At 42.0% G+C, this 21307-nt stretch overlaps 1 protein-coding gene and 1 non-coding gene across 3 annotated transcripts in view; both read right to left on the bottom strand.

The window, feature by feature from the left end:
* The window catches only part of CHMP3 (charged multivesicular body protein 3), a 68386-nt gene that overhangs the window by 8495 nt on the left and 38584 nt on the right, over positions 1–21307 (bottom strand). For both annotated transcript variants that reach the window (XM_075563113.1, XM_075563112.1), the window contains exon 4: positions 2727–2848. In XM_075563113.1, the coding sequence (XP_075419228.1) occupies positions 2727–2848 (122 nt within the window). The remainder of the gene's footprint in view (positions 1–2726; positions 2849–21307) is intronic.
* On the bottom strand, positions 12034–12152 carry LOC142462039 (small nucleolar RNA SNORA61). Its single transcript, XR_012787186.1, has one exon. It is a non-coding gene; the product is annotated as a small nucleolar RNA SNORA61 (small nucleolar RNA).

Genomic DNA, 21307 nt, shown 5'->3' on the forward strand with positions numbered 1-21307 from the left:
AAAGGACTCTACATTACACTTAATACATATGTCAAATCTGTGATTCCACTCTTGGAAACATTTTTCAAACTCATCTGTTTGAATGGCTGACAGCATCTCGTTTTTTTCTTCACCTCTTCTATGCTGTCAAATCACTGTCCTTTCATGCCCCTCTTCATTTGCAGAAACAAAAAGAAGTCTCATGGAGTGAGGTCAGGTGAGTAAGGTGTTTGGGGCAAGAGAGGGATGCACCTTACTCATCTAGCACACTGAGATGGCTGTGTGAGCAGGTGCATTGTCATGATGGCAAAACCAGTCCCCCGTCTGCCACAAATCAGGCCTTTTTTGTCTCAGACTGTTACCCAATCTTTTCAGAAACTCTAAATAGAAATCCTGAATAACAGTCTGACCTGTGGAACAAACTCTAAATGTACTGCAAGTCAACATTTTTGACTATTTGGGAAGTTGACGGACGTCCAGAACGAGGTTTGTCATCAATCGACATTTTACCATTTTTGAAACGAGAAAAGCACTTGTTCACTTGAGTTTTTTTCCCATAGTGCTATCCTTGTAAGCTGTGTTCAACATCACAACAGTTTCTGCAGCATTTTTCCAGAGCAGGAAACAAAATTTCACATTTGCACGCTGTTCTCTTAAATCAGCCATCACAAAAAAACGAGGTTCGAGCAAAACTGCTTTTATGAAAAAAATTCATGTGACCAGAGAGAACCTTCCCAGGTGATGCCACTGGATGCACCGAGTCAGAGCGCGTTGCTCGATGCTCACCTAGGGGAAAACGCGTATTATGAAAGCTCTGCCCATGGAGCTTTTTCCGTCTTTTTGAGTGGGGTACCCCTTGTATTTTCCAACTAGTGTTCCTTCCTCTTGCTTTCAACTTTTTATTATTCTTATGAATGAGGTTTGGGGGTTACAGTTCAGAATATTAACTCTACATTTAATAGTCAAACCACTCACCAACAATGACCACCCCTGAATTCTATCCTGTCTCTATGCCCCGGTTTCTCTTTTCCCTCTTACAGACCTTCGTTCTCTTTCACAACGAGGCCTAGACCTATCAACCTGCTAGTCTGTTGGTATGTGTTCCCACCTCTGCCCTCTCTCCCTGGGAAACCTCCACAGTCTATTTCCAACATTTGCATTCTAAGCAACAATAATTACCAATGCATCTTGAATGTATGTTAGATCATTTTCAGATTGAAGAAGTTGGTAGAACTCCTCACGTTCCTCATCACTAAATTTAGTGGTTGGTACATAAATGCGAGTAATAGGTGTACCGACTAGATTTCCTTATATGCATATACTTACTATCACCGACAGCTTAGAGCTCAAGATATATCTTGAAATGTCCTTGTTGATGATAAGTGACCGCATTCTTCTTGGATTTGTCATTACCAGTATATTAAACCATGATCATCTGATTCAAAACAGCCGAAACCCATCCATTTCAGTTCATTAATGAACTATGTACATTCCATTTCATTTTTAATTACTTCCAGTTTTCCTAGATTCATACTTCATACAAGTTTCAATGATCAGTAGATGTTTGCAGCTGTTTCTTTTCATTTTGAGTCACGTCACACCTGCAAATGAAGGTCCCGAAGGCTTTACTCCATCCATGTCATTCTGGTTGACTCTACTTTGAGGAGATAACTCTTCCTCACTCATTCTGAGTGACTTCCAGCCTGAAGGGTTCGTCTTTCAGCAATGTATCTGACAACGTTCCCCTGTTCTTCATAAGGTTTTCAGTGGCTACACCCTCAGAAGTGGACAGCGTGTTCCATCTTAAGAGTCTGTTCTTAATCTGAAAGCTCCGCTCAAACCTGTACTTTGGGTGGTCCGCTGGTATTTGAAATATCAGCGACAGAGCTTCCAGCAACACAGAAAAAAGCAAGCTATCACGGACAACAAACTAACTGACTGACAAGTGGTGAATCTTTTTTTCAGTTCTAGAACCAAACAACTCAGAACGATGCAACAGGGCACAGTAGAACTGCATCATGGGGTTTCCAAGGCTATGAATCTTTATGGAACTAGACTCCTAAATCTTTCTCCCGTGGAGCAGCTAAGAGGTTCAAATCATCAGTCTTCTGGCTGAGTGGTTAAGCAACTCCTCCTGTAAGTCTTGGGGGAGCAGGGAAGGAGAAGTGCTTGGGAACACCCAGCAAACTATGGCCTGTGGGCCAAATTCTATCTGAGGCCTAGTTTCAAAACAGTTTTACTAGAACACTGCCATATTCATATTTATCAATTATTGACTGCTGCTTTCAAGAGATGAAGTAATTAACAACAGAGCAACACAGCATAAAAAATATGTATTACTTAGCCCTTTGCAGGAAACGTTTGCCTGGCTCACATTTAGAAAAGCCCCCTGTGCAGCTTCACTGCGACCCCTGCAAGAGCCAGAGGCACCAGGTTTCATTCTATCTCTGTGCTCAGCTTGGAGTCTGCAAACTGTAACTTCCTAGAACCCAAGGTTGCTCTCTGAATCCACCACCTCCCCTAAAGCTTGGGAGAGGTTTTTCTTGCTTCTTCTGAGATACATCTGGCAACCTGACTCTGACTACCAAGCTTGGCCTAAGAGGTTCTGAACAGTACTCACTGCTGCTCCTCTGTCCTCAGACTAGTTCCAGCCGTGCAGTCTGTCCACTCCCTCCCACCCTGACCCTTCAGGCCCGTCGTAAAGTGCCTACAGTTGGGAAGAGGAAGCAGGTCTAGCCCCAGGTCACCTTCATCATCTCTTTGGACAGCTCCCGCATGGTGGCCTGGATTTCTGGGATCCTCACGAGACTCTGCATGGCTTTCATCACTTCTGTGCTCTTCTGCAGGGAGCCAGCCACGCGCAGCACGGCTGAAGGAGAAAAAGGTGACACCGAGATTGTATAACAGAGTGACGCAGGTGGAGTAGGGAGCTAGACAGCCCAATGATGACGCATTCCAATCAATAAGAGGCGGCCGTGATACAGGTTCCGTACATTGCTGTGCTAGTGGACCAAGAAGCTCACTTTTCTAAATCGTGAGAACATGTACTAACTAATAGGCTGGGCTGAGGAGTAGCCTGAAGGCAAGCTTGGAATAGCTGTGACCCAGGACAGGTCACAAAGGGAAGTGATAGTTCTAGAGCTTGTCAGGAAAAAGGCGGCTTTTGGGCTGCCCCAGTTCTGGTCCTGGACGCCAGCCTGTGGAGAGCGCCAGGCCTCAGCAAAATGAGAGAAATCAGGATCTGAGAGAGTAAGTATGTCTGTCTGTGTGGTTAAGGGAAAGATTACAGTCTAAGGCTGTTTTTAGATGAAGCCATGGTGGCAGCTGATGATATTTTCACCCCTAACGTCTCTAATAAGCCCAGTAGTACAGTGGGTTATAAATTGGGTGACTAATTTCAAGGTCAGTAGTTCAAATTCACCAGCCCCTCTGCAGGAGAACAAGGAGGCTATCTGCTTCCACAAAGAGGTTCCGTCTGGGAAAACCAAAGCAGCAGTTCTACCCTGTCCTATAGGATCACCATGAGTCAAAACCGACTCAGTGACAGGGAGTTTTTGTTGGATGTCTTTAACATGTCACAATAAAGAGCTGATGACCCTCCAAATCTGTGGGAAACTTCACGAGACAGGAAGTTCTAAGGACTGTTCTGCTGTTCACAAGCTGTTAACCCAAACTAGCAGGCAGACAAGTTTTCCCTCCATCTGAAGGCAGAAATCTCAGGAGGTTTCACTTCTGTGGTTGAACGAGCAGTACAGAAACAGGAATGACCAGGTAGATGTGCCCCACACACAGCATCTCGTGACTGCTCTACAGATTGAGGAGGCTGGCCCGTTGAAGGGAAGACTTCAGTTCTCTGAACCGTGAAGTGGGAAAGCTAAATGCCTAGTTATTAAAATTAGTATGATTACTAGGGAAGTTTCAAGGCTCTTTATGGTTAAAATAAATAATGAATTATATATGTAATTATGAAAGAACAAGAAATTCCAAAGTGTTAAGTTCATTAAGTGATAGGCTTTTTGGGGCCAACATGGCGCCTGTAAGAAGATATGGGTGGAGTATAGCCTGTCAATCAGGTCACAGCTTGATGACCTCCTTCGGGTTGAGGTATTTTTTCTTTCTGAAAAGAGATAAATGACTTGCTAGAAGCTGGCCCCTGACCAGCATGCTGCCTGACTTAGCTGCCCTGCCTCACCACGTGTGCTGTGCTACATGTGGGCCATGGACCACGTCGCTGTGCCATGCTGTTCCACACTGTGGCACGGCCCCACTTTGCTGTGTCTGCTGCCTGAGGGCAACTCGGTTCATCCTGCCACCGCAGCTCCCACCAGCCATTTCGCATCCCTACACAGTGAGGCTCTACAGTGACCTGCTCCACTATACTGAGCTGCTGGCCTCTGCTACCCCTCACCACTTCATCGTCCTACTGTCTGCTTCCTTGGCCTCATGAGTTGGGAGGACCTTCAGTACAATAACTGTCCCACGAAAGTGAGTTGGACTGAGCTCTCTGTACCCTGGGTGGACTAATTTGCTTTAATATTCCTTCTTGCTAAATAAATTTTATATATACATACACACATGTAATCTCAAGGGTCCTGGTTTTGCTTCTCTAGAGAACCCCACCTAACACAATCACTATTGTCCAAAGGGAGACAATGGGAAGAGAAAGGGAGAGCTGTAACGCAAGTGTCACACGGTTCTCCTTGGATGCTAACAGTGTGTGTCTCCAGAGCGTGAGAAAGCAGTGTGACTGGACAGAAGAGAAGGGCAGGAAAAGCAGACAGCAAGGAAAGCAAAGGGCCGCAACACAGCGTAATTTCCACTTTCCACAAGGAAAAAGCAGGTGTGGCAGATAAAATGATTTAATAATTAAAAACAGTCCTTAACAAAATGTAACACCAAGTATGAAATGCTTTTGATGGCAAAAAAATTCTAAATAGATTGTTTTGTTAGAGTGGTTTTAGATTTACAGAAAATGTAGGCAGCAAGTGCCGTATTTCCATACAATCCTGCACAGAGCCCCCCTCCACTACCCACCCCCCAGTTATTGACTTCTTGTGTGTAATGGACCCATCCAAAAATACGTGCTAAAATTCTTGAAAAGTGTGGATTAAGGTTTTCCTTTTGTCATTTAATGAGGCTGTACCAGAGTGGAGTGAGTCCTACATTTAATGGTGTCTGAGTTATAAAAAGAACAAGATAGAAAAAAAAAAACCAAACGAACATGACAGACACAAGGACACAGACTGGGGGAAGACTGAAGGCAGACACACACAGAGGGCAGGTTCATCTATCAGGAACGCCAGGGAATGCAGCTTCCAGAAGCTGAATGAGACAAAGGGCCTCCTCTATGCAGCAGTGTTTCCCAAAGTGGGCAACGCCACCCCTGGGGTTGCTGCAATGATCCAAACTCACTGCCATGGAGTTGATGCTGACTCAGCTGCCCTATAGGACAGGGTAGAACTGTCCCTGTTGAGTTTCCAAGACTGTAACTGTTTATGGGAGTAGAAGGCCCCATCTTTCACCCAAGAAGCTGCTGATGGTTTTGAACCGCCTCCCTTGTGGATTGCAGCCCAACATGTTCACTACTATGCCACCACCGCTCCTTAGAATCCAGGGGGTTACATAAGCAGGTACTTATAGTTTATCCTGGATTACAGGCTATAGTATAAAAGTTTCTCATTGTGTGTGTGTGTGGGGGGGTGTTGAGGTATTTTTTCTTTCTGAAAAGAGGGCAATAGGTCAAATAAGTTTGGGAACGTATGCTCCTGAGCCACACCTTGAATTTGTACTTCTAGGCTCCACAAACACTAAGAAAATAAATTCTGTGCTCTTAAAGACTAAGAGTGGCACATTTTTTGCTAATCACCAATTAAAATAGACGGAATAATAATAGATACAGTATTATTCACTGAACTCCAGGGTTTTCCTTAGGATTCACTTGCTCTTCGTGTTGTACAGCACTATGGATTTTTGACAAATGCGTGCCATGTGTCCCACAGATAGTTTCACTGCCCTAAGAAACGCCCTGTGCTCCACTTGTTCCACGCTCCCTGTGGACCACTGGTAAACACTGGTCTTCTTAGCATCTCTGTCGTTTTGTCGTTTGTCATATAGTTCAAATAGACAATTGTGTAGCTTTTTCAAACAAGCTTCTTTTACTTAGTAGTATGTATTTAAGGTTCCTGTCATTTCATAGTTCCTCTTTTACTTTATGGCTCCATGCTCTGTTGTATGTTTTTCTTTACATGCAATCTAGGATAGGCAAATCTAGAGACCGTAAATTAACCGTTTCTAAGGCTTGTGGTGGGGAGGGGTGGGAAGTAGGGAGCTACTACTAATGAAGAAAAGGCTCCAACACTGTGGGGGCTGCAGGGGCACTGGGTGATTTTCTGTGGTCCCTCTAGCACAGTTTCTCTTACCAAACCACCTTTCCCAGCACAGTGGGGAAACTACTGATAGGATTTGCCTTGAGTGATTACAAACAGGACTCCCTGCAATGCCATCCTGCTGTGTATCAAACGAGCTCTCTGAGAAACATGAGGGATCTCATTACTAGCAAGAGTCAGGCGTGGAACATGTCCTCTGGACCTGAGATCCCGGTACAGTGACCTCCCTGGATCCAAATGACAGTTATACCATCAGAGGAGGAGCAGCAGAAGCACAAACATGGGCTTCCTAACCCAGGGAGCACGTGAAGTGCTCTTGGGTGGGAGGCTGGCTTGTGGAGTGCGGTGACTAGGCATTAGCTGGGCTTGCTGAACCACGGAAGTGGCGCTCAGTGCCTTTGGCCGAGGCTTACTGGAGTGGGTACTTCAGAGAGCTTGGTTTACTGACCCACAAAGCTTGAAATGCATGCTTTGGGGCTGAGGCCTACAGTAAGTCATATGTCCCTTTCGGTATTGAGTAGCAGACTTGAAAGATTTTTATAATATGTCCTGGTAAACAAATAACCTGAGCATTTATCACTTGCATAAAACTCATTAATTTCCTTATAACCCTTTAATCATGAATTTTGTCGGCTCTGCAGTGCCCTTGCAATGGATATTAAAACCTAGAGATAAATTACAGAACACTAAGTCAGCACAATTCTTTAATATGTTTAAATGATTTTAATTGTATGGTATGTGAATTATATGTCGATAAACAGTTAACATCTAAAAAATTATCTGAAACAACAAAAGAAAATATGGCATTTTATCATGATATTTCACAATAATAACAAATGAAAACTCAGGAGAGTAATATTAAAAAAACCCAAGCCTTGTGGAGGGAGGGTAGGGTAGAAAGGGGGAACCGATTACAAGGATCTGCATATAACCTCCTCCCTGGGGGACGGACAACAGAAAAGTGGGTGAAGGGAGATGTTGGACAGGATAAGATATGACAAAATAATAATTTATAAATTATCAAGGGTTCATGAGGGAGGTGGGAGTGAGGCGGGAGGGAGAAAAATGAGGAGCTGATGCCAGGGGCTTAGGTGGAGAGCAAATGTTTTGAGAATGATGAGGGTAATGAATGAACAAATGTGCTTTACGTAATTGATGTATGCATGGCTTGTGATAAGAGTTGTATGAGCCCCCAATAAAATGATTTTTAAAAAAGACCCCAAGCCTCAAAGGTAAACTTCTTTTTAGAGAATAAGAATTATTTTTTAACAAGGTTAAGAGAAGAAATAGGTAAACAGATGCGTTAAAAAAGAAACATAAAACAGAATAAGTAACAAAGAACCCAAAGACAAGTGAAGATAGTACAAAGATCTTATATGCGAGTATCAAAGTCAAAGTCACACTAGGGCTCCACAGCCATGTAGACGAAGAGAACACACGATGCTCAAGTACACTTAGACAGCTTCCACAATTTAAAGTCAAGCTTACAGCTTACACCCCACTAATAGTCAAGGTAATTTCAAGTGGTTTATTCAAAAGACACGTACTAATACATTAAATACGAAAGCTCAAAAGGGTGAACTTATCCCACAGATCTCGGGTAGACTTTCTGAACAGCAGCTATGTAGACATTAAGGCCAGATAAGTCCACTGCAGCAAACATTTTGGAAGTTTAGCACCATTCCTGACTTCTACCCACTAGGTGTCAGTAGCAACTTTCTTTGCCCTCAATTGTGACAAAAATTCCCTGAGAGGTGAAACTGGGCCCTGCGGGGGAACCTCTGGCCTAGATTAGTTACCTCTCACCTAGAGCTTAAATTTACCTTTGACCATCTGATTGAAGAGCAAAAGCAGAGAGGGTACTGTGTTGGGTTGTAGGAGACTCACTAGAAACATGATGCTAATTTTCACTGGGAAAAATTTTTTTTCTAGCATTAGATTCCAACATCAAAACTCTCAATCCAAGAAAAAGCAGAAGATAATAGAACAAGAACAAGTTAAAAATGAGTCAAAAGGGAAAACAAATAATGTTCAATTTTAACCTTATATCTGAAGTCATCCACTCTGTACTGCACTGTCTGAGGGCAAGACTATTCGTGTCCCTAGAGCGTGGTCTGAGGGAAGTCACTGCAGGCTTAGTCCACATGGGAATCTGCACACACATTTTGGAGCTTTCACTGTCACCCATAACTGAAAAAACTCACACGTCACTGAGTCAATGCTGACTAAAAGCGATCCTTTAGCACAGAGTACAAATGTCCTATGACAGTGGTTCTCAACCTGTGGGTTGAGACCCCTTTGGGGGTCGAATGACCCTTTCTCATTGGGGTCGCCTGATTCATCACAGTAGCACAATTAGTTATGAAGTAGCAAGGAAAATAACTTTATGGTTGGGGAGGGGGGATCACCACAACATGATGAACTGTATTAAAGGGCGGTGGCATTAGGAAGGTTGAGAACCACTGCCCTAGGAGTTTCAGAAACTGTAATTGTTAATGGGAGTAGAAGGCCCTTTCTCCCATGGGGCTGCTGGTAGCTTTGAACTGCAGACTTTGCAGATTGTGGACCAAGGCTTAACCACCTACACCATCAGGGCTCCTACTGTCATCCATAGCCTTGTGAGGACAGGGTGCTGAGAAATTTAAGCTCTAATACAGTTCCCTCCTCTGATCTTGAATTTGGTGATTTACAATCCTTAGATTATATGAGCTGGTGACCTCCCGTCCATGTGGACTTCGATGACACTTTAAGACAAGCCTGTAGACTGCAGAGACTGTTCTTTCTGATGGCCAGGCGCTTTGCTCTTTAGCCGTCTGCTATGCTTTCAATATCCTTCTCTAGGACCACAATGCAATGCATCTTGGTTTCTTTATTCAGTCTTCAACTTTCACAGGCATATGAGGCAATTGAAAACACCAAGGCCAGGCACACCTTTGTCCTCAACATTCTTGTTTTTCAATATTCTAAAGAGGTCTGTGCAGCGTATTTACCAAATACAACTCTTCTTTTGATCTCTTGACTGCTGCTTCCATGAACATTGATTATAGATCCAATCAAGACAAAAAAATCCTTGACAACTTCAATCTTTTCTCCATTTATTAAGAAGTTACCTATGGCCCAACTGTGAGGATTTTGTTCGTCTTTACATTGAGTTGTAATCCATACTGAAAGCTACAATCCTTGATCTTCACCAGCAAGTTTTTAAATGGTGGTTCTATATGGAGGCTTAAGTTTTATAAACATTATATTTTACCTCAAAGATCCATATTTGGAGAATTCACTACTGGGAATGTCGTGAGTGATACACCATTAAAATGGCCCTTCCAGACATACTCCCTTATATGATATATAATAATTCTGGATTTCATACATCTGTGGCTGTTGTTCCATTATTTGGAAGGAATTAAGAATATGATGATTGAGTTCTGACCTTAGTAGAGGATATGAATCAGACCATTCTCTTTAATGGTTATCTTAGTTACTATTCCTTATAATGGGTCTATGGAATTATATAACACAGCTGAGAGGAGAAAGAAAACTGTTTCTGGAGTTGTCTGGGAAAAAAGCCTGGCTAAGATTAGTCAGAGGCCAATGCCTGCAGGTTACATATTGCCAGAGGCTCCAGGTCATATATGCATAAATAACATACAGTACAGGGGTGGTGAATAGATTTTTACAAGTGGATAAAATCTGATTGAACCATGTAATAACCACCAAACTACCTATCATTTAAGGGGTCTGGTAAGTAGGGAAAGAACTGATAGGTCTCCATTACTGGCAAGAGCCAGGAGCAGAGTGTCCTCTGACCCCTGCATCCAACTTACCCGTCAAACCTTTGGACTCTAGACGGAACTGTACCTACCACCCCGTAAAACATTTCCTTTACTTCCTGTGAGTGCCAGCAGAGATTAGCAGAACCCAGAAAGGTGAGGGGATATACTCAAGGGGGGAGAGGGGGTGAAATCGAACAGACTCTCATTTTGCAAAAAAGTTACTCTTGAAACGTTTTTATTCTCCAACTTCTTGGGACTAGTTTGGTATTAATTCTTAAAAAAGAAAGGATTACCACAAAAGTATTCCTTCCAATCAAAGTGTGGAAACAAAACAGGAAAAATAGGCTACAGGGGGATATAACAACAGGCCCAGGGATTATGCACTGCTAGGACCCACAACTTTTGAGTTCTGATGCAGTCTCTGCTACCTAGGCCCTATCTGCAGAGCACCCTAACCCTGCCCCACCTTTCCACCCTTCTGTTACCCTTCTCCCTGGATCAAAACATCTTTATCATGTGTCTTATTCTTCAAGGAGCTACTGTCAGAAAATTGTCACTTAGAAAGCATCTCATCATGACAGTATATTAATAGCATTCAAGACTTAATGGATTACCCTTCCCAGGGACACCTGCATGTTAATAGAGGACTATCTTAAGGTACAGGAATGACTTTGTCAAATGCTGGCTTTTCAACCAAGTAACTAGCTAGAGGTAGGACAGAGGAGTGAGAGGTAGGAGTGAGCTAGGATTCAAGCACCTTTGGGAACCCTAGTTACACCACTCATTTTCTCTTGTCTTCTCCAGCTCCCGAAATGTAGGCCCCCTCCCCTGTCCCCCCAAGTCCTATCCTCAGTTACAAGAACACCCTAAAATCGCCCTCTCAATCACCTCCCTGTGACTCTCTGCCACAGGCTTTATGCTTAGGTGCTGGTGCCCAGTGAGCCAGTGTGGTCAGCCTCAAACAGCTTCTCCTCCTCCCCAGGCTTGCTGTGTCTGTGACTGGCACTACAGAAGACTCAAAGGTCACAGCACCTGAGACTAGTTTGACCCTCATCAAGTCTCACTGTTCTGCACCCAGAGCAGTTCATGTTTCCTGTTTTCCACTCCATCCCCCCTGCTTTTGGCGGGACAGGCCCAATAACAATTTTTCCTGCGTCCTGCAGCGTTTTTAAAAAGTCCCGAGTTTTGGAAAGAATGCACGACAAGCTAGGGTATACAGTTTTCGGCTGCCATGTGGCTATTTTGCCAGGATATGAGTTTTATCAATGGTGTCCCACTGTTATCCCACTTTACCAATGTTAAAATCTGATCACGGGCCTAGGCTAACCCATTGAAGAACCCCATTACTCTCAGGTCCCACTGCCTCCAATATCATTGCCATGGTCCTTCCTATACCTGTAGTCCATGCTTACACTGTGCAGACAGAGGTTCTCCACCAAACCATACCAAAACTCCCTGCCCGTGGGCTGCTATCAGTTCATAGTGACCCTATAGGCGCGGGAGAACTAGCTCCATTGGGTTTCTAATGCTGTCGTCTTTATGGAAGCAGACTGCTACATCTCTCTCCTGAAAACCTGCTGGTGGGTTTGAATTAGCAACGTCCTTTCCATGAGCAGCAGAGTGCTTTAACCACTGTGCCAACAGGGCTCCCCAGCTCGCCAATGCTGCGTATGAAATGCAATCACACTTCTCCACCTAATTCTCAAGCTCTAACTCCAATTTACCCTTCTTAATTTTTTTTAACTTCCATTAACCAAGGGACAAAAAAGCTAGACATGAGACTCCTCCCACAAATGCAATAATAGTGTAGGCTCCTGCAGCCCCAGCTGCCCAGAGCTGTACTCATGTAACTCAGCCTTCGGAGCACTGAGGAAGCAAACTCACTCTAGCCTGATGCTTTTTATAACTAGCCTGAGCTATGAGAGCACTGAGGGTCTATTTCAATGTTTCTTTTCCTCCTTTTATGACCACCAAGATCAGTGTTTTGATCTGATGGGAAATGGAACTGGAGGGTCCTACTTAGCTTTCTAGCTGCACCTCCAACTATCCTTCCAATAATGAGCCCTCGTGGCCCAGTGTTCAAGAGCTCAGCAGCCAACCCAAGGTCATGTGATCTGATAAGGTCACTAGGAGTTGGACCCAATGATGAAATATTTACAAATGAAATTATGAAATGTCTTGGACTTGACTCAAAGCAATCCAGGTGGAAGGCGGAGTTGGCAGGATAAGTAAGACCTCCTAAGAGTTGATCATTTTTATGCTGGCTGACAAATATATTGGAACTCATGAGATTATTCTCTCCACTTTTATATACACTTGACAATATTCATACGTAAAAAATTAAATTAAATTTAACCCTATCGAGAGAACTCAAACGAAACAGAAATATGTCTTAGACTAAAAAAGTGACTATTCCCATTCTGTCCAATCCCAACAATTTCTCTCTTCAGAGGGAACCCTATCAAGTTTGATGGATTATCTTTCTTCTTTTTTGAAAATCACTTTATTGGAGGCTCATACAGCTCTTATCACAATACATACATGCATCCATTGTGTCAAGCACATTTGTACATTTGTTGGCATCATCATTTTCAAAACATTTGCTTTCTACTTGAGGCCTTGGTATCAGCTCTTCATTTTTCCCCTCTCACTCCCCTACCCTCCCTGCCTCATGAACCCTTGATAATTTATAAATTGTTGGGGACAACACTGGCGACACATTGCAGGAATGGCGCCCGATCTGACCCAACCACACTGAGGGCAAAACACTAAGGGTGTGCAACAGAACAGCCAGGGGAACAGAGCAACGAAGCTCCCAGGGAAGACCAAAAATAGACTGTGGGACCAGAGCGTGGCAAACCATCAGACTGGCCCGAAAAACACTCCTAAAGGTCAACAAACAGACCTTGAACTATTTACAGGCTTTTCTTTTTCTGTCGTTGGTTTGTTGCTGTTTTGTTTTCTTTTATTTTGTTGCTTTGTTTTGCTCTGTCTTGTTTTTGTGCATATTATTATCTCTGCAGGTCTATCTAGATAAGATAGACTGGATAAACAATCTGGAGGAGAAAACAACGGGACCAATGGTTCCAGGACATGGAGAGTGGTAGGCCAGGGAAAAGGAAGTAGGTGTTAACCCCAGGGACAAGGAAACAACAAGTGATCCAAATCAGTGGTGAGGAGGGTGTAGGAGGCCTGGTAGGACATGACTAAGGGTAATGTAACCGAGAGGAATTACTGTAACCCAAATGAAAGCTGAACATGATAGTGGGACAAGTGAAAGTAAAAGGAAATAGAGGAAGAAACTAGGAGGCAAAGGGCATGTATAGAGGTCTAAATACAGGCATGTACATGTGTAAATATATTTATATGTGACAATGAGGGAAATAGACCTATGTGCATATATGTATAGGTTTAGTATTAAGGTAGCAGATGGACACTGGGTCTCTACTCAAGTACTCCCTCAGTGCAAGAACATTTTATTCTATTACACTGGCATTCCATGATGCTCACCTGATCGACACAATCCCTGATGACAAAGTGGGTGCATAAACAAATGTGGTGAAGAAAGCTCTTGATGCCTGGCTATCAAAAGATATAGCGTCTGAGGTCTTAAAGGCTTAAACAAGTGGCTATCTAGCTCAGAAGCAACAAATCCCACCTGGAAGAAGCACACCAGCCTGTGTGATCACAAGGTGTCAACAGGATCAGATATCAGGCAAAGAACAAAAAATCATATCATTGTAAATGAGGGCGAGTGCGGAGTGGAAACCCAGAGCCCATCTGTAGGCAACTGGACATTCTCTTACAAAAGGGTCTTGGGGAGGAGATGAACCACTCAGGGTGCAGGTACAGCAATGATGAAACATACAACTTTCCTCTAGTTCTTTAATGCTTCCTCCCCCCTACTATCATGATCCCAATTCTACCTTAAAAATCCAGCTAGACCAGAGGATGTTCACTGGTAGATAGGGCTGGAAACACAGCGAATCCAGGACAGATAAACCCATCAGGACCAATAATGAGAGTAGTGATACCAGGAAGGGAAAGGGAAAGTGGGGAAGAAAGGGGGAACAGATCACAAGGATCTACATATACTCCCCTCCCTGGGGGACGCACAACAGAAAAGTGGGTGAAGGGAGACATCTGTCAGTGTAAGACATGAAAAAAATAATAGCAACTTATAAATTATCAAGGGTTTGTGTGGGAGGGTAAGTGGGGGAGGGAGGGGAAAAATGAGGAGCTGATATCAAGGGCTCAAGTAGAAAAAAAATGTTTTGAGAATGATGACAGCAACAAATGTACAAATGTGCTTGACATGATAGATGGATTGTGATGAGTTGTATGAGCCCCCAATAAAATGATTTTTTTAAAGATAATTTATAAATTATTATTTTTTCATGTCTTACACTGACCGATGTCTCCCTTCACCCACTTTTCTGTTGTCCGTTCCCCAGGGAGGAGGTTATATTAGATCATTGTGATTGGTTTCCCCTTTCTCCACCCCACCTTGATGGATTATCTTTCAACGCCTCTGTTTATCCATTTGCTACCATACTTAAAAACAGAAACACACCCTCTGTTTATTTTTGCATATTTGCATTTATTTAAATGGATTTTCACTACATACAGTGCTTGGCAACTTGCTTTCTTACATAACTGCCATCTTCCTACTGTTGAGCACCATGTCCAAATCTGACAAGTAGCATGATCCATCCCTCCCTTTACTGAAGAAAAGACAATGCTTTCCTGCTTGTAACATCTCCCAGTTGTTGGCTCTGATTCTCTGTCTCTTAAATGGGCACAAATTGCTGGGCTTATTTACTCTTATACAACTAATAAACTAATGCAAATTCAAAATTAAATACAAAACCATAAATTCATATATAATAACAAATTGTATGTCAACAGATGCTATACTCAAACTGAAGTACCATTTACAATGGGGTTATGTAATGTTTCAAATTTAATACAGTAAAACCTATGAAAACCAGAACCTATAAAATACAGAAACTTGTGGAGAAAAAGAACTTAAAATATTTTTCATTAAAAGAGAGGTGTAATAATAGAGAAGCTAAAGCAAAAGGAAGAATTTAGTAAATAAAAGACCTTAACATAAAATATCAAAGAAAAGCTTAAGAAGACAAAGTATTATAATAAAACATACAAAGAATTGGAGACAGAAGGCTATTTCTCAAGCTGAAAAGAATAGAGTAAAAACCAAGCCTCAAATTTCAACCTTGAAGGATTCTACGGGCAAACTAAAATACTGACCAATGCAGGAAACGTTAGTCACTGTACCAATAAGAATTGATCTACTACTCATCTGTTTCAGGAGGCAGCGTATGATCAAGAACCAGTGAAGAAAGATGTTCAAGCCGCAGGGAAGGTGTTAGAAAAACATGGGTCCACAAATTGATGGAATACCAATTGGGCTGCAGCACTGGAAATGTTCATTTTGTTTATGCCAAGAAATTGGGAAGACAGCTATCTGGCCAATGGACTGGAAGAGATCCATATCTATGCCCATTCAGAGAAAGTCATCCAACAGAATATGGAAATTATCTAAGTGTTATTAATATCACACACAATTTAAAATTTGCTGAAGATATTTCAAAAACAGGGAGCTGACAGAAATTTTAGCAGGGTTCAGAAGAGAACATGGAATGAGAGATATTTTGCTAATGTGAGAGGATTTGTGCTGCAAGCAAGAATACCAGAAAGATATGTACCTGTGTTTTATTAACTACAGCAAAATCAATGTGGTCAAAACAAACTATGGATCACATAAAGAATGGGAATTTCAAAACACTTGCTTGTGCTCATGCAGAACCAAGGAGGAACCGAATGGGATAGTCTAAGTTTAGTATCAGGAGAATCCTTACATATGCGGTAGTTACATAATTTTATGTCAACTTGAAGATATATCAAAGTGCAAGGGTGGTATTCCACCTTTCCATCAGGTCACACAACCTGATGGTGCCTCCTTGTGGGCATGGCCTCCTCATAAGGAGTCCTGGGAACCTCCCCTTCCCTCTTGGACTTCACCTTCCTGGTGGTTACCTCTGATTGCTGCCAGAGCCCCGTGATGTGTCTACTACCACTGGATCCACATGGCTCTGCACCCAGAGTGATATAGAACCTGTGATATTCCTGCGTTCTACATCATGGTTTGTGACTGTGAGTCTGAAAGAGGGCTTATGGGACTAGTACTAGACTAATGGACTTGAGTTGGACTGGGCCAGGATGTTTTGAGATATAATTACTACTTCATATAAAGCTCTTTCTTACACACACGAGTGTCTCTGGATTTGTTTCTCTAGTCAACTCAGCCTAACACACCATACTCAGTCTGCATGCTGAGCCAATAATCTAAGCAGCCTGACTAGATGAAAAATAGCTTCATTATTATAACCTATAATATGCAGATGACAATTTTACTTGCTGAAAGTGAAGATTTTAAGTACTTACAGATAAAGATCAAAGACTACAGTGGATTAAACCTCAACATATAGAAAGCGAAATTCCTCACAAATGGACCACTGAACAGTATGACACCCAGAAAAAGACTTTTTGAGCGTTGTCAAGGATTTTGGTTGGCTTGGATCCACAATCAACACCCGGGAAGCAGTAGTCCAGAAATCCATTCCCTGCATTGTGCAAGAATGCTGCAAAAACCTCTCAAAGTGTTGACAAGCAAAGCTATCGCTTTGTAGACACTAAGGAGTAGCTGACCCAAGTCCTGTTATTTTCAAAGGTCTCATGTGCATAGGAAAGCTGGACAATGAATACAGGATGCTGGAGGTGAACTGCTGTCTTTTGAGTTAAGGTGTGGGTAAAGAATACTGACGACACCATGGCCTGCCAGAAGAATGACCAACATGTTTAGGAAGACATACAGCTGGAATGCTCCTCGGACTAGAGAATGGTAAGACTTCACCTCATGTCTTCTTGCCACGTAACCAGGAGGAATCAGTCCCTGGAGAAGGACACCATGTTTGATAAAGGGTCATCAAAAAGAGGAAGACCCTCAACACAGTGGCCATAATAATGAGCGACTGCTTGTGACACTGATCCTGACATGGAGGCTATAGGTGGGATTCAGTTCAGATCTGAAAGGTCTAAGGGCTACAGTCTCCAGGATCTCTTAATATTTTTTTGCTTTTATTTTCTCACATTTAATCTTTGACCTCCTTGGAAATTTCTTTTGTAAAAGTGAAAGTGCATGTTCCTAAAGGTTCCTAAAGTAACCTTATTTTCCAAACCAAAATTCAATGGAAGGAGTTTCTGCACTGCTAAGTGTTAAGAGGCTTTTAAGACACCAAAGTAGTACACATTCTTGGGAAATGGCAATGCTTTATGGGGACTATGGCTAAAAATATACAAAAACCAGAAACATATAATAGGCCTACTAGACATTAGAAATATAACCACCAAATTAAGTATAAAAATAGAAAGTCAATGTACTCCTTCAAGAATCTTACTCTCAAGGTATTTAACATAAATGGCAAACCCACTGACATCAAAGCATTTCCAACCCTGTCAATCTTTCCAAAGCACACAGGCTCATGTCTCTCCCATGGAGCAGCTGGTTCTTTAGAAATGACAAAGAGGACTAAAATTCCATCTAAAGTTAAATGGCTTAATAGAGATCCTCTACCACCCTAGACACTTAGGAAATTTTAAAGTGCCGGAAACACCTGTTGCTAGCCCTCAAAGCAAGATGTTTCTTGATTTCTGTTTTTAAAATAGAAATTTGTAACATAAATATCTAAGAAAGCGAGATATATTTGAAAGAAATAACATATTCCTTTTTCTCTGTCTTCATATTAAAGCTCCTCTCTGGGATGGGTGCCAGGTGCAGAAAATGCTTATTAATTACTGTTGAAGAAATAAAAATAGTGTGCTAAGTAATCTAATGCTCAAGCTGGCAGCTCTCTGAAAGCTGCAAATCACAGACAGCCAAAGGTGACTTTGTGTACTAAATAACAAAATTTGCAATTTTATCAAACTTAATATATTAAAGATGTGTATTCAATGCTCAAGATGTAATACATTTTGCAGCTTCATCAAAAGCATCATTTTTTCTTAACAGTGAGGAATTAATAATGGCAGCATGCTTCATTATCACAACTTTGATTTGTGCTAACATTTCCACAGTTTTACTCAACTGCACAATTAATGCAAGTGCTAACATGGCTGCAAAGGCAGTAGCCGTCTAAGTACTAAACTAGTACTGTTTGAAATAGGTTTTGACCTTGGGGATCTCTTGAAAGGGCCTTGGGCTCTCGAGAGTGGGTGAACCTCACTTTGAAAACCACTGCTTTCGAACACGCACACAACTGGCGCCTTCCAATATGAACCTGAGGAGTTCTGGCCCTACGGGTAGACTTTCCCCGAGCTGCAAAGGCATTATTCAAGGCTGCGCTCCAAAATCCATGGGCAGGATCCACACATGGATTAAGCCTCTGGAGAATCCACTTTAATCATAGCTGATATATGTGAATAGCCTGTTATCAGATAGTGAACATCATAAAGTCGATTATGACAGATGTAGTTAGGTTAAAATGTAGTATCCTTTTATCTTCTCTTTGACCCATTTCAAAGTTGTTTCCATTAAAAAAGAAAAAAAGTAAAGGGAGAATACACATGCCCTCTGACTACAGATTTCTGAATACCTTCCTATCATGCAGAATGCTCTGGGAAGTGCAGGTACAGGTAGGTTAAAACTTAACACCTGTAAGAGCCCCCAATAAAATGATCTTTTTTTAAAAAAAAATTTAACACCTTATATTTTGATCTTCCTATTGATCCATTTTTAATTTGTTCTAACTTTTAATATTTTCTGCTTTCTTGTCAATTGAGGCTTTTATCTGTTTTACTGTTATTGTTGTTAATTTGCTGTTTTAGAAATGTTTTTCTCTGTGAAATCTAAGAAAGGTAAATAAATATAGAGATAGTAACTGGATTAATGGGTCCTTAGGGTCTAGCAGAGGAAGTTAGGGGAAAATGAGGAGCTAATAATGATTGAGGACAAGAATGAAGCTAATGTTCTTAAACTGACTGTGGTGGTGGTGATGGTACAACTCTTCCTGCTGCGAGTGCACTATTGAATTGTATGACATGTGAGTTATAGGCCAACAAAACTGTTCTTTTAAGAAAGAGCGCACTCCACATCAAAACAAGCAAACAGGGAGAAGTCACTACTACAAAGAAATCTATAAAATTGGCTGCAAAGTTCATGGCAAATATGTTGGGAAAGAAAGCAAAATAATTTATTGAAAACATTCTTTTAAAAAGCTCTTCCTGCTACACATTAATACCAAGAGCATATATAACATGGAGACTTAGTGGGACATGCTCGCAGACTGCTCTGGAGATGGAGCCACTTGAGTGGACCAGACAGATAAAGCCCAATTCTAGTGAGAGGGGGCAGATTGCAAGTTAAAAATAAAGGAACAAGTTAATTTTAGGTAGTTATAAACTCTGTGAGAAAATTGAAGGGAAAGTGGTGATAATAATAGGAAGTGGGCCAATTTAGATTGGGCCCTAGCAAAGTCATCAATCAATGCCTGACACTGGAACTGAGACTTGAATGACAGGAAGGAGTGATTCACTCAAAGAGCTGGGAGCAAAATATTCCTGGCAGAGAACATCAACTGTGACGGTTCTGATAGGAATAAACCGGGACAGTTCCAGGAATAGAAAGGCTCATGTGGCTGAACGTACAATAGAAAGGGGCGGAAAGACAAGGTCAAAGCAATTGCCAACTTGCACCGAACTTTACACACCAAATTAAGAATTTGTATTTTAATCTACATGCAATGGTTAATAATGATGAACTTATGATCATTATGATGAACATTATAATCACTTATGAAAATCATGTGAATGCTGTGTGAAAAATGAATTGTGGCCAATGAGTATACAAATGAGAAAATTAACAGGTTACTGGAGAAATCCAGAGATAATACTAGCTTGAACTAAACTGATAGCAATTTCTATAAGTGAAAACTCTCAAAGCAGAAGCTTCACTTTCCATGGTACCTGTGGTGAAGTGCAGTTACTTACTCATGAATCTTCTAGCCATTTCACTGTAATATGCCAATTACGAATAGTACAATGTGTGTGAACCACTAATCGTGGGGATCGATTGGTTAGTTCTGGTTGCCCTTCCTCTGTGTATAAGAGACGTCTCAGAAGTAGGAACAGAGAATCCTGGGTCCATCAAAGTATAGCCATCAGTGGACCATGTGCAAGATCCCTGTCTGAAGTGGCAGAGGTACCACGGGCTTCAGCACGGAGATCAAAAAGGAGGAGACTGTGAGGCAGAGCAGTGGTGGGCTTCCTGGTCCAATCAACAAAGCCAAGGCCAAAGGACCATATGTCCGAGAGGCTAAGGACCAGAGAGATACACAGTTGCTGGCTGAGAAGAGGTGCTGCTGTGGATCAAAGACTGCTTCCTCCGTGTTTTCTGATCCTGGTAACCTGTTAGTTTCCCTAATAAACTCCCCAAATTGTGAGTTTTGTCTTAAAGTTCTTGTGGGTCCACTGTAACAAATTATAAACCCAGCAGCAAAGTTGAGTGCCACGGGAGTAGCAGTTGGTATCAGAATAGGGTAAAAGACGGAGGGTGGAGGCACACGTGACCTGTTTTGTGGCCATCAGCCTTGGGTTGGTGTGGAGTTGGGATTCTGTCTCTGTGTAGCCTGTGGAGTTCAGACATGGCCTCCACACTGTTTACTCGGCTGTTTACTCACCTAACAACAACAACGGGGATAGAAACAGAGCTGTAAGGTCAAAGAAGGGCTCCTAGGCTGCAGCTCGATGAGAGCAGGCAGATTCACTTACAAGATGATGAAGAGTAAGTTTCTATGGTAGGGGAAGGAAATAAAGAATATTATATGGGTTCTAATCATTTTGAGATATTCACTAGGTAGCTCATGGGGCTTGTTAACTACATTCTTTTTTGTTATTGTACTGGAGGCTCTTACAGCTCTTATAACAATCCATACACCAACTGTATCAAGTACATTTGCACACATGTTGCCATCATATTTCCAAAACATTTTCTTTCTGTTTGACCCCTTGATATCAGCTCCTCTTTCTCCCCCTCCCACCCCACTCTTGTGAACCCTTGAAAATGTATCAATTATTTTTATTTTCATATTT

Source organism: Tenrec ecaudatus, chromosome 11 (assembly GCF_050624435.1).
Source record: "Tenrec ecaudatus isolate mTenEca1 chromosome 11, mTenEca1.hap1, whole genome shotgun sequence".
NCBI classification, from domain to species: Eukaryota; Metazoa; Chordata; class Mammalia; order Afrosoricida; family Tenrecidae; genus Tenrec; species Tenrec ecaudatus.